The following is a 14,643-nucleotide window of genomic DNA, read 5'->3' on the forward strand; positions in this document are numbered from 1 at the left end:
AAGGCCGAGAATTTCGTCAGAAACAAGGAAATAAGGCCAAATTAGATAAAATACGCATTTGGGACACCCACTTTCTGACCCATTGTCGCGGGAGTTCTTTATGACTAGGGATTATAGAAGCTGCCCTAAGGAATAGCTATTGAATAGTTCTACACCATGAGAGTAAATAATTTCTGGGGTAAGCATTTTAAAAGACCAAAAACTTCGTCCGTAACAAGGGTGAAAAAAATAAAATTTGATAAAATACGCAGTGGGGTCACCCTCCTTCCAATCCATTGCCTAGGCAGTTCTGTATGGCTGGGATTATAAACTCTGCTCTAATAAATAGCTATTGGATAGTACTACAGCGTTAGTGTAAACAATTTCTGTAGTAAGCATTCTGAAAGGTCGAAAACTTCGTCCGTATCACTGGAGAAAAAAGTCAAATTCGATAAAATATGCAGTGGGGTCACCAACCTTCCAACCTATTGCTTCGGCAGTTCTGTATGTCTAGGGATTATGGACTCTGCTCTAATAAATAGCTATTGAATAGTCCTACAGCGTGAGGGTAAAGAATTTCTGGGGTAAGCATTCTGAAAGGTCGAAAATTTCGTCCGAAACATGGAAATAAGGCCAAATTCGATAAAACACGCATTTTGGACACCCACTTTCCGACCTTATGTCGCGGGAGTTCTTTATGGCTAGGGATTATAGACGCTACCCTAAGAAATAGCTATTGAATAGTACTACACCATGAGGGTAAAGAATTTCTGGGGTAAGCATTTTAAAAGGCCAAAAACTTCGTCCGTAACACGGGGGAAAAAAAAGTCAAATTTGATTAAATATGCAGTGGGGTCACCCACCTTCCAACCAATTGCCTTGTCAGTTCTGTATGGCTAGGGATTATAGGCTCTGCTCTAATAAATAGCTATTGGATAGGTCTACCCTATTAGGGTTAAGAATTTCTGGGGTAAGCATTTTAAAAGGCCGAAAACACGGTGAAAAAAAAGTCAAATTTGATAAAACATGCAGTGGGGTCACCCACCTTCCAACCCATTATCTCGGCAGTTCTGTATGTCTATGGATTATAGACTCTGCTCTAATAAATAGCTATTGAATAGTCCTACAGCGTGAGGGTAAAGAATTTCTGTGGTAAACATTCTGAAAGGTCAAAAATTTCGTCCGAAACATGGACATAAGGCCAAATTCGATACAATACGCATTTAGGATACTAACTTTGCGACCCATTGTCGCTGGAGTTCTTTATGTCTAGGGATTATAGACGCTACCCTAAGGAATAGCTATTATATAGTACTACGCCATGAGGGTAAAGAATTTCTTAGGTAAACATTTTAAAAGGCCGAAAACTTCGTCCGTAACACGGGGGAAAAAAGTCAAATTTGATAAAATATGTAGTGGGGTCACCCACCATCCAACCCATTGCCTCGACAGTTTTGTATGGCTAGGGATTATAGACTCTGATCTAATAAATAGCTATTTGATAGTACCACAGCGGGGGGGGGGGGGGGGGGGGTAAAGAATTTCTGGGGTAAGCATCCTGAAAGGTCGAAAATTTCGTCCGAAACATGGAAATAAGGCCGAATTCGATAAAATACGCATTTGGGACACCCACTTTCCGACCCATTGTCTCGGTAGTTCTATATGGCTAGGGATTATATCTTCTTAAAGGCCAAAAATGTTATCCGAAACATAGAAATAAAGCCAAATTCGATAAAATAGGCATAAGGGTCAACCATTGTCAATTGCAACGGAAATAATATTAATCTATGATTTCTTTGCTTGCTATACATTGATTACAAGAAAATAAACCCACTATCTTATTAAATTCAAGCGCAAGCCACTTACACAAAACATGCGTAATACACTCGTTCAGATTTGTTTTACGAGACATTTGTTAAAATAAAGATAATATCAGTTGCTCATTTAAGTTAGACATAATTTTAGGAACTACTTTACAAGACCGATCGTGCATCCCATATCTGTACTTTAATGTCTTTTGTGTGGTAGATCTTCATCAAGCACATACTATATTTCAAAGATTCGAATGTTCGCATCTTAGGAATGTTTACGCCAAAAAATCTGTAATATCTGAATGTAGTATTATCTAATAACTTTATAATGATAATTTTTTTGGCAGTCATACTGTGAAATGGCCTTCCACACTCTCGGCATCCTGTAAAGTAGTTCCTAAAAAATAGCAATAATATTAATGTCTAAGTTAAATGAGCAACTGATATTATCTGTATTATAGCAAATGTCTCGTAAAACAAAACTGAAAGAGTGTATTACGCATGTTTTGTGTAAGTGGCTTGCGCTTGATATAAATAAGATGGTAGGTTTATTTTTTGTAATCAATGTATGGCAAACAAAGAAATCATAAATTAATTTTACTTCCGTTGCAGTTGACCCCAATGCGTATTTTATCGAATTTGGCTTTTTTTCTATGTTTCGAGCGAAATTTTCGGCCTTTAAGAATGCTTACCCCAGAAATTTTTTACCCTCCCGCTGTAGTACTATCCAATAGCTATTTATTAGAGCAGAGTCTATGATCCCTAGCCATACAGAACTGCCGAAGCAATAGGTTGGAAAGTGCCCAATGCGTATTTTATCAAATTTGACTATTTTTCCGTGTTACGGACGAAATTTTCGGTTTTCACAATGCTTACCCCAGAAATTCTTTATCCTCACATTGTAGTACTATCCAATAGCTATTCATTAGGGCAGCGTCTATAATCCCTAGCCATAAAGAACAACCGAGACAATGGGTCGGATGTGGGTGTCCCAAACGCGTATTTTATCAAATTTGGCTTTATTTCTATGTTTCGAGCGAAATTTTCAGCCTTTAAGAATGCTTACCCCAGAAATTCTTTACCCTCCCGCTGTAGTACTATCCAATAGCTTTTTATTAGAGCAGAGTCTATAATCCCTAGCCATACAGAACTGCCGAGGCAATAGGTTGGAAAGTGCCAAATGCGTATTTTATCAAATTTGACTTTTTTCCGTGTTACGGACGAAATTTTCGGTCTTCAGAATGCTTACCCCAGAAATTCTTTATCCTCACGTTGTAGTACTATCCAATAGCTATTCATTAGGGCAGCGTCTATAATCCCTAGCCATAAAGAACAACCGAGACAATGGGTCGGAAAGTGGGTGTCCCAAACGCGTATTTTATCGAATTTGGCTTTATTTCTATGTTTCGAGCGACATTTCCGGCCTTTAAAAATGCTTACCCCAGAAATTCTTTACCCTCCCGCTGTAGTACTATCCAATAGTTATTTATTAGAGCAGAGTCTTTAATCCCTAGCCATACAGAACTGCCGAGGCAATAGGTTGGAAGGTGGGTGGACCAGTTTCAAATAGAAGTTTATAAGTCGGAATGCCATGAACAAATTATTTTACTTCAAAATTCTTAATTTTTAGTCGTTAATATGAGTTTTGAACAAATGGCAAATGTTGATTAAACATGCTATATACGAATCACATCCTGGACTTAACAGATAATACTTTATTTGAATCGTCATAATAATTTTTTTATTGTAAATGCTTATTACAAAACCGTAAATATGAGTTAGAAATCTGCAAAACTAAAGTTAAAATTTTGTTAATCGGATATACAAATCTTTTATTTTCTATATTAATCTTGTTTTCGAACAAAAAAGTCAAAAACTATGATTTTAAAGAAAAATAAAGTTGTCGCTCAAGTAGTTTTCCAAACGCAATTGCAGGATGACGAATTGCAGGATAGCTTTTTATAAAGAGAATTGCAGGATGAGAATTGCTGGATAGCTTGACACTAGTTAGATTTTTTTGTAGATCTTGTCTTGCTGATCTATTACAGTTTTCAAGATAAGAGGAAAAAATGGGGATAAATGTGGAAAATCGTCACTAAAGGGCACAAACTTCAATTAGAAGTCGACAAATTATTTTGGTTATGTTGACTTAGTTGTAGACCTTGTCTTGCTGATCAGTTTTGATCAACATTTGTTACGCCAATGTTATATTTTGATTAATGTTTTAGATAAGTCAGTTTCTGTGACGACAAGCACGCGGACAGCATCATCTACACCACAAACGAACGGTATGTTATGCATTCTAATTATTTTTTTTTACGTTTGTGCATTCTCATCTATGAGTATTATTATCTTATTAGATATCCAGAATTGTAATTTCAAAATGATCGTAGACTGGGGACTATATAGAATGATTTGACAAAATAAGATAGAGAAAGAATGGATGGATGAAAGAATTTGCTACACATAAAAGACGGAAAATTATTGGTTTAACTTTTATAATGATTTATTAACAAAAAATGAATACGTGATTCACTAAAATAAAAAAATTCCAGAATCTACAAAACAAAATGTATTCGAAACAATAAATATATGACACTAACAGTTTTAAAATCATGATAAGAACAGCACATACAAATCTTACTCAACTATTTGGCAAAATTTTATTATAACAGTTTTTCCATTGAATATCTAAATGGTTTAATCATATTACTGTCTATTTGTCAGAAAGAGTTAAGACTCATTTCTCTTAAAGTACTATAATATGATAAACACAGAGAACTATATGCTATGCATCAAAAGCGCTTTTCTGAATTTACCTTCATCATGAACGCTCAACGCCAACTATTCAAAAGCCTAGGCTGTATACGTACCGCAACATGTTGAAAGCTATAAGACCAAAAGGGACCAAAACAAATAGCCAAATCCATCTGAGGTCAACTTTGTTTGACGGAGTTTTAACCTTAGTTTCGTAAAAAGTTCGACATCCATAAACGGATACGTTAAGAAGAATAAAAAATATATATTTAAATCATGCCGGTAGTGAAGCCCGTACTGCGTAAACTTCTTTACCATATTTGACCTTGGCATGAAACTAAAGAAAACTGCCCAAATTGACACAATCAACATTTTTAGGATTACATTTGTTTTTATTTATGTTTTACATCTTTAAAACATGAAACACTCTGTTGATATGTATAGAATAACTGAACAAAATGTATCTTAGTAGGTACATGTAGATGATGGACTAATAGAAACAAGTATGCCTCGAAGCAATCATCTTATATTAGGACTTACATGTAAAACTAACAAAAAGGTTTTCAAGTAATTTACACAGGTGCATGTAAAGTAGCATGGCGATTGCTATCACTTACTTGTTGTTTTTTCATTATTTATTTTAGATACAACGTTTTTAACCACATTTGAAAGGCAGACGATATCAACATCCCAAAAAGCTGGCGGTATGTTTGATTTTATAAAAGCTGATTTGAAGAAATAAAATATAGGTTTGTCTCAAAAATCTGAAAATTTACAAACTTCTATAGCATAACAATTACTATGCTGTAGAATGTCAGTTTAAAATTAATGAAGTCGCGCAATGCATTATATAACGTTTGTGTATCTGTACAAATCCTTTCAGTCTTCCATAACTGTTATATACCTTGAATTCTCAAGTGGAATCCGAAGACGTATAAGTTCTGAAACACGTGGAAATCTATATGACCAAAAAGGAACAAAACCAAATAAACAAATCCATCTGATGCCAACATTATTTGCGGAAGTTTAAACCTTAGTTTCTTTTAATTTTTAAAGGACAATTTAAGAAAGGTACACAACGTATGTTATAAAAACATAAACGTTACCAATGTTAATGCACTAGATGCGCGTTTCAACAATTAATGTACATCATATCATTAGCTAAACACTTGCTACAGAGCTGAAAAATTCTTGTGAACTAATACCGGTGTCAATTAGCAGGGGTGTCGACCAAGTGTTGTAAAATATAAAAATAATACGTCATAAAGTTCTCTATATAATATATAATATTCTCTACCATAATTGCTCTTTTAATGTAACTGATGAAAATTGCTCAAATTGACAAATCTTCATAATGTGGAATCATTATCATTCATGGGATACAAATTTTTGTGGTTTTCGTGGGTACAGGTAAACCACAAATTTCAATCATCAACGAGGTAAATATTTTCAATACACTTGTATGTAGACTTTGGGAAACAACGAAATCAAATACTCACGGAAAATGGTATCCACGAAGATAAATAAATCCACAGTAGTATCGTGACTATAAGTATTATTTTTTTAATTTATTCTTCTTATTTTGCAATACATATTGTTTAAATTTCTTTGTAAACATATCTAGAATTACTGAACAGAAGATATCTTAGTTGGTAGATGTCCAACTAAAAGGATCAATTATGACTCGAAACGGGGATCTCTAATTATTACTTAAAGATAAAAAAAAAAAAAAAGCCTTGAGTAAGTTATTTCAGTTATTTACACAGGCACATGCAAAGTAAAAGGTAATTACTTGCTGTTTTTCTCATATTTAAGATACAACGTTTTTTACAATATTGGATAGGCAGACAATATCAACATCACAACAAACTGGCGGTAAGTACTTTTATGCGCTGATTTAACAATCATTGCAGCTGCTGTTTTGTCTCAAAATTATGAAAATTCACAAAACACTGTAGCTGTAACATAAAATGTCCGTTAGTAAACGCAATCGCGCAATGCATTTTTTTACGTTTAAGTATCTGTGCAGATCACCTCAGCCTTTCATAACTGCTACATGTATATACCCTGAAGGTTCAAACTGACTTCGGTACTTGTGACAAGGACAAGGAGCACTTAAACAATGGGCATTTGTTTGATTTGTTAGAACATAAATGACAAATCGTGTTTATTCATCCCAACCATCGACCACAGTCTACATGACCATTGCGGGCATTTAGCGTCCATTTTCCAAAAGATCGGTGTAATCATGAAGGACATCTGGTTTAAACGGATCTTTTAAAACAGTGACATTACATAATGCAACATATTCTCTTTATGTAATGGTTTCTATCAAAAGAACGTAAAAAAGGGGAAATTGTACGAATGTTAAAAAAACGTTGTGATTTTAAGGACTGTAAACAAAGCATCTTTATTCGATAATGAAGCATATACAGATGTGTATGATGTGGACTTCATAACTAGTTGTGTATGCTCTGAATTTAATGAAGAAATGCTCTTAATAAGGACAGACCAAATGCAAGATTTTCTAGAACGAGTTCATGAAAGATGACTGTACCAGTATTATAAAAATTTGGATTATAAAATGAAATGTTGAACGGCTATGTGAAAGCCTAAAAGCATGTAAGGTGTGTTCTTAACTCGACTTTAACAAAAATTCATTAGGGATGAGAACGGAAACCACGGGTTAGCCTCCTTATCGGTGTTTCACAACCGAATATCCGTGTTATGTTGTTATGTAAAAAAAAACATAGATTTGTCCTGATAGTTGTAGCTACAATATTATTTCCCGGCTGCATTTATTTCACCTAACATTGAATGCGACGTATCGCAGTAATGGAACGTATGATGACACAATACAACATATTCAACTGAAAAGCAGGAACTTCAGTTCTTTCTGGACCATCTGAATTCAAAATGTGGTTAAGGTTTGACTGAATTTGTTTATTATTAAAGGTTTCATGATTGTATGTTGACTGTGTTTTTTTTCGTTTGTTTCTTTAATTTGTTCATGATTTGGGACCTTTTTTTTCTTACCTTATAACAGTACTGTGATTTACGATGAGAAGCAGGGTTTGACTTTAATTCATTTAGTAATCTCTAATCTGCCAAGTTAAAATGAGTTTGAGACGCCTATAATGTATCAGTCGTATGTTTTAAGGGAAATCCATGTATGCTCAGGGGCGATGCAGTATGTGTGATACAAATACATTTTTTTTTAATTGTGCATAGTTTTTTATTGTGTTTTTTTTCTGTTCTTTTTCGTTTTGTGGTTTTATCAAAGTGTTTTAATTTGCATTACTCAAAACTAAATTGGGTAGTATTTATGAAAAGAACTTAAAATTTATGGCGGTTTTACAAAAGTTAACATGACCGCAAATTAAGTGTATACTCTAATTAAGTTGCAAATGTATCAGGAAAAAAATACACTTGCAATATTGATAGTATTGCAGCTGTTTTCTGAATTTGAAAGATGGTGATGACGATGCATTAAATATAAGTGTATTGTCATGATATAAACCAGCGAGATCAACGCAAAGTATTACGAAAGGACGCATCTGTGCGAGCTATGTCTTTTGACATTAACTTACATCAAACCATTAATCACTCTAAAGGCGTGCATTGATGTTTGCATATACAAGTTTGAAACAAATCTGGTTTATTGACCGTTAAGGCGAACACAGTGGCACATTGTTCCATTAAAAATACTGGTTTAAATGTTTCAAACTTTTCATAATTATATAAATACGATATCTTAAAAAATTTGAAGGTGAATTTAACGATTGTTTTTTTTTTTGCATACTTCTAAATACAAAATGCCAAAAGATTAAATAGAGCAAAAATATATTAATTGCGAATTCTATATTTGCTTAATTAAACAGTGTTATACATTGTTACAAGCATACACATAGATTAATATAATTCTAAATATTTGTACGTACCAAAATTTTTCATTTAATGGATTGGGTCATTTTAATATGATATATCTGAATATTCTAAAGTTGCATGTTTTATTTTCCTCAGGGTGTGAATGAAATAGATACTTTTTTTTAGTAAAGATAAATTTGAATAGACTGAATCTCAAATCAAACCATGCGCAGAATGGGGCTAGAAACTTAACGTTCCAACGTTTGAATTGTTTGCCTTAATAGAATTCGTTTCCAGTTTGGTGACACAGCATGCAGTGTTTACCTTTTACCTGATACATGTATGAATCTTAGTGGAATGCCCAAATCTAGTGAAAATTTGTTCGTTGCATATTGTAAATATATTATGTTTTATCTTTCAGATATTACAGATACTAATCAATCTAGCTCGCCAAGTTCAACTTCAGTTATAGGTACACATACTCATACTAATTTAACACGATTATAAAAAAGAGTAGGCCATTTTCATCAGTATTCATTTTACTGGACGCAAAGCAATCAATCGAACCAATTTGGCCCCTTACACTACCGGAAATTTATTCAAAGGAACTTGCTTTTAAATTAAATAAATATAATAGTAACAGCAATACTAATTATGCCTTTCTTGATTTGGATATTTCAATTCACTCGAGAAATTTTTACTAAAATGTTCGACAAAAGATAAAATTGAGAAAGAGACGATTTACAGTTCCCATTCCATAATTTTCCCTCTTTTTGGCAGGATTGTGATGTTTCTTTGGCCTTTCTTACGATTCATAGATTTCCCAACTGTTTAACTATATGCCAGTGATTGTAGTAATTAATTTTTTAGATACCAATTCACGTAACCCGTGTATAACTGACAAATCCTTTAGTCTTGAATTTCGCTACCACAACTCACTTGAAATCTTTACTAAGTAAACTTATTTCATAAAGATACAATTTGGTTTGGAGGTTTCGCTATGCCTGTTGAAACCGTATACCAAATGTGATCCATATAAACTTATTGTTCCGTTAAACATGTGTGGACACCGAATGGTGCTGTCTGGTGGACGATTTTATTTAATGACATGCACAGGAGCTGATTCAGGCACAGATGCCATTAAAAAATTATAAAATTGTGTTGTGTTGTTTGGTTGGCGAATATGGACACTGGCTTACGTTGAAATAGTAAAACAGGTATTTAAGGAAGTAACAAAACATTAACAATGAAGGACAACTCTCAAAAGAAACTCTTGAAAATTACCACGACTGATAGTGTTCTGCAAATATGTTACATATTTGATTTTGTCATCATGGTCATACCTAGACTCCCAAAGCCAAATTGAAATTTGAAGGATTTAAATATGTAATATATGAAATGAAATTTGAACGAATCTTTATTTATAGACTCCTGAATCGTGGCATTGCACAATGTCATGTTTTTTCTGTTGTTAGTTGGCTTTGAACTAGCTGTCAGTAACTGCGAGTACGCTCATATCTGTACTTAGTGTCTTTTTGTTGTGGGAATGTATAGGTACCCTGCCACGTCCGCTCTGTATTTTTGTTAGATGTACAGTATTTCTGCTTTTGCTCATTGTTGAAGGCCGTATGTTGACCTAAAGTTGTTAATGTCTGTGTCATTTGGTCTCTTGTAGAGAGTTGTCTCATTGGCAATCATACCACATCTCCTTATTTTTATATCCTACAGCAAAACTTAAATTCAAAGGATATAAGAAAAAAATAAAAGCTAATAAATATTTTGAAATATAAATTTAATGCAAGATATACAAATCAATTATATACTTTAATAGTTCAGAACGTTAAGCAACCAACAATCGATCAATTAATACTTCAGATTATCGCTATTTTACGAAATTTTTTCGTTGATCTTACTGACTGATAATTTCCTTTCTCAGCGGAGTCGAGTGATATGAAAAATTATCGCTAGAAACTAAGGGAGCACGTTAATTAACAACGTCTTCATAGGTAAAATAGCGATAAACAGATTATCATTGGTCATCTCAACTCGATTGCTTTTCTCAGTTTCGCCGTACCGGCTCAAGCGAGGAAATCAATCTCGTTGAGATCACCAACGATAATCTATAAATATCAGAGAACATTTTAGTGTCCTGTTTGACCGTCCGAGTTGGATCGAGGTTTTGTGTCTTCACTTTATTTGTATATCTCTCCTTACTCTTGAAAAATGGGAGTATTTCCAGATCCATTTGGCTCACAACAAACTTTTTTTTTATACACAGTATAGTAATAATCTCTTTCTTATAGGTAATTTATCATTGTAGTAAGATCTTTGAAAATTGTCTTTCTTGGTACATTTAACGTTGAACCTATTCTTAATAATTTCATAAATAACTTAAGAAGTATTGTTATTAAGGTATGAACAAGTGTGGTCCTGAATCCCTATGATACTTATATTTTGGCATTCCACGGGGTCATTACTTTTCTCAAACTGCTGATGACGTTTTTAAACTAAGTACGTCGGAGATGTTAGACAATTTAGTATGAAAGAACATAGTTCAATGTATTGTTTGTAATTACAGCTATATGATTTTATAAATGTAACTTTCGTAAACTGCGAATATTGTTAGATCGATATTTTTTTGTTTTTTGTCTTTTTGTTATTTGATGTTGAGCACTTTGTGGCATTGACCGTTGACATCAGAATTACCCTACGACTATGAACATTTCAATAGAGAAAACTAACGGCTATATTCATAACAAAAAAATTTACGAAACAAATATATGATAAACATGAACCAACGACAACCACTGAACTACAGGCGACTGGCTTTGGACAGGCACATACATAATGTGGCGGTGTTAAAGATGTTTTTGAGCGCGCAACTCTCCGCCTAACTTGCATAAAACAGTGGTGTTACAACACAACATATGAACAAACTATAACGAGTTAGCTAAATTGAAACTGATCGACTTGTACTTCAGAACTAAAATTAGATTTAAAATGTCAAATCGAGTTATATCGTTTATAAGAATAAAGTACTGATGTTCTTTCTCTGTGTTTTTGCAGGGATTGTCATAGGTGTGCTTCTATCCTTGATTGCACTGTCAGTTTTTCTGGTTATAGCAGTCGTTTATTTTAGGAGGTAAGATATGTTATTATAAATAAATGTCGTATTCAAATGCAGATATTCAATTTGAGAAATAAGCTACAATGTATGGAACAAACAAAAAAGTGTTATTAACTTACTTCATATCTTGTTCATGTTAGAATATGAAAGTATATGCATGTAATTTGCTTTACTGTAGTAAATAATACATGTACTACATTTACAACATTTTACGAAAAGAGCTACGGCTGGCCATAAAAAATCGCTTCCATTCTGATAGTATAACTGAAAACAACCATTCAGATCTTTCCAGTCTCCGTGTTTTTTCGTGCATCATTTTTCGGAAATTTATAGCTTGACATAATTGTTTTATTAACGTTAGTTTTTCTGAAAGAAATCGACATATTTAGATGGTTTTTTAAAAAAAAATTGTCTTTTCTGTTGTTGTAGTCTCCTTTACGTACACATTCTGTTGTTGTAGTCTCCTTTACGTACACATTCTGTTGTTGTAGTCTCCTTTACGTACACATTCTGTTGTTGTAGTCTCCTTTACGTACACAATGTATATATAACCGGGCGTTTTTCCGGCTATAGTAATTCAAAGACGGAATACCAATACTTTAACTTTATTAGCAAGATCCGGACAGTACCAGACCTAAGACCTAAACTGACAACAAAATAACATACAAAAGCATATATAGAAAACAGTTACTATAGCAAAGGATTAGTGTCCAAAGGATTAACTTGTCATCGTCAGAGTGATTTCCATTACGACAAACATATATTTAACAATAGAATTAATTAAACACAAAGAAATGTAAAAGGTTTGATAAACGGATTAATAAATTGTCACTATAGCACTTAAAATATATTGTCGGAATTAGCTTTATTTCTATTTCACATTTGTCCAAATCTTCCTGGTTATATTCGCCACTACTCCACCTAAACTCGGTCTCCGAGTTTGCCGAATGAATTTTATTATCGTCGTGGGTATCCTCCTCCTCGCCGATGACGTTGCTGCGAATTGCCACGCGAGCAAATTGCAAGGGTCGAACGCACATCTCGGTTTGAATGTTTTATATCTAGATGTTGAATCTCGTGTCTACTGTTTACGTTCTCTTCCTTAAGTCTCTGAATTTCGTCTTCCATATCATTTAAGATGCGATTGTACTGCATGTCAGAATTTTTGAACTCCATTGTTAAGCGTTGTCTGGTGTTCGTTAAATTTAGGTTTTCCTCTTTCAGTTGAACTATTACTCTTTCCAAATGTTCATTTCTATCTGTATAACCACTTATTTCTTTTTCAAAATTTTTTAGTTTGACTTGTATGTTCGGCTAATTCATGTTCGATCTTTTGAATTATCCGGCCATGTTCTAAACGTTCCAAATTTAATTTGTCCAACTCAACATTACATTATCTTTCATTACGGTATCCAATTTAGAATTTTCACACTTCAGTACAGCGATTTCTTTGATGAAGTTTCGGTTAGACACTTTCAACTTGTTAATGTGTAGTTTCGCGGATTCGTCCTGTATGGAGCACATAAAAGCGGAGAGTTCCTTGTCCTCGAGTTCTTGAAACGGAAATTGAGACATTTGTTTCTTCTCAATAAACGTTTTCATTCGGTCGCTGTCTCTTTGAATTTTTGACTTTGATTTCTTCTTCGGTTTTGGGTTTTCACACGACTTAACGTGAAAACTACACATACGGGCAAAATGTCCATGATGTCTGCACTTGTAACAATAAGCGTTAGCTGCATAACACCGATGGTAGGTGAAAACGTTCAATGTCTTACCGCAATATTTGCACAGAAAGTCCAAATAGGTATCTGCTTTTCTCATCGGAAACGGATGTCTATTTCTGCAAGGCTGGTAATTCCAGGTTCCTTCCATATAGTTGCTTCTAGAGGTATTCATTACTAGTTTGGGGGAACTAGCTCAAGATCGTGCCGCGGGTACCTCAACCAATATATAACCGGGCGTTTTTCCGGCTATAGTAATTCAAAGACGGAATACCAATACTCTAACTTTATTAGCAAGATCCGGACAGTACCAGACCTAAGACCTAAACTGACAACAAAATAACATACAAAAGCATATATAGAAAACAGTTACTATAGCAAAGGATTAGTGTCCAAAGGATTAACTTGTCATCGTCAGAGTGATTTCCATTACGACAAACATATATTTAACAATAGAATTAATTAAACACAAAGCAATGTAAAAGGTTTGATAAACGGATTAATAAATTGTCACTATAGCACTTAAAATATATTGTCGGAATTAGCTTTATTTCTATTTCACATTTGTCCAAATCTTCCTGGTTATATATACCTCGCATCGCCTTTTATACACATGGATTTATCGGAATAACAAAAGTATTTAAAAATAAATGACATGAAATAACCCAAATACGTGTTGGCCAGAATCAACATCAGGGCACAGCATGACACAACAAATGTACATCTGAAACACACTATGTTGTCACTTTCAATTTGATTGAACCAAAATTACGTACTGACCCACTAGGTTAGTTGCCGCTTTCTTTGAATTATAATCCATAATCAAACCAGATTTTGCTGTGATATTTGACCTTATAGTACTTGATCGAATGATTTATACGTTTTATATATATTTGATTTTCCTAATATTTTATCTAGTGTGTGTCTTATTATAAATTATGTTATTTTTGATTGATTCAACGAAATTGGTATACATAATTTGTATTATTATCACATGATCACGAACGGTAACTGCTGTTGAGGACTGCCAGTCAACGAGAGTACCGACCGCATATTAGGAAATGGTTCCGGACAGGCATATTTTTGACTGTTATTTCTCCTATTCTACATAAAAAGAATATTATTTTCTCCATTAATCGAATGTGATGCTCTTCCTTCGCTTTGAAAACAAAGCCATGCTATTTTAAAATAAAACAGGTGGTGCACGCGCTAGACATCATAGTTAAAATTAAAATGTCGGTAGTATTTTGAACGACACCGAGGATGAAAATTGACATTTCTGTTCGGGTTGATCGCTATAAAATTAGAAAAATAAAATCATAATAAAAGAAAGTCTATATGTCCTTGTAATTTGTTAATCGTGACACAGTTTGTTATCTAG

At 33.8% G+C, this 14,643-nt stretch overlaps 1 protein-coding gene across 1 annotated transcript in view; it reads left to right on the forward strand.

The window, feature by feature from the left end:
• The window catches only part of LOC127707508 (uncharacterized), a 92,787-nt gene that overhangs the window by 74,520 nt on the left and 3,624 nt on the right, over nucleotides 1-14,643 (forward strand). Inside the window, exons 8-12 of the mRNA XM_052212086.1 lie at nucleotides 4,019-4,078; nucleotides 5,192-5,251; nucleotides 6,363-6,422; nucleotides 8,836-8,886; nucleotides 11,481-11,556. Of these exons, the coding sequence (XP_052068046.1) occupies nucleotides 4,019-4,078; nucleotides 5,192-5,251; nucleotides 6,363-6,422; nucleotides 8,836-8,886; nucleotides 11,481-11,556 (307 nt within the window). The remainder of the gene's footprint in view (nucleotides 1-4,018; nucleotides 4,079-5,191; nucleotides 5,252-6,362; nucleotides 6,423-8,835; nucleotides 8,887-11,480; nucleotides 11,557-14,643) is intronic.

The sequence above is a fragment of the Mytilus californianus genome, unplaced genomic scaffold (genome assembly GCF_021869535.1).
Source record: "Mytilus californianus isolate M0D057914Y unplaced genomic scaffold, xbMytCali1.0.p SCAF_7, whole genome shotgun sequence".
NCBI lineage: Eukaryota > Metazoa > Mollusca > Bivalvia > Mytilida > Mytilidae > Mytilus > Mytilus californianus.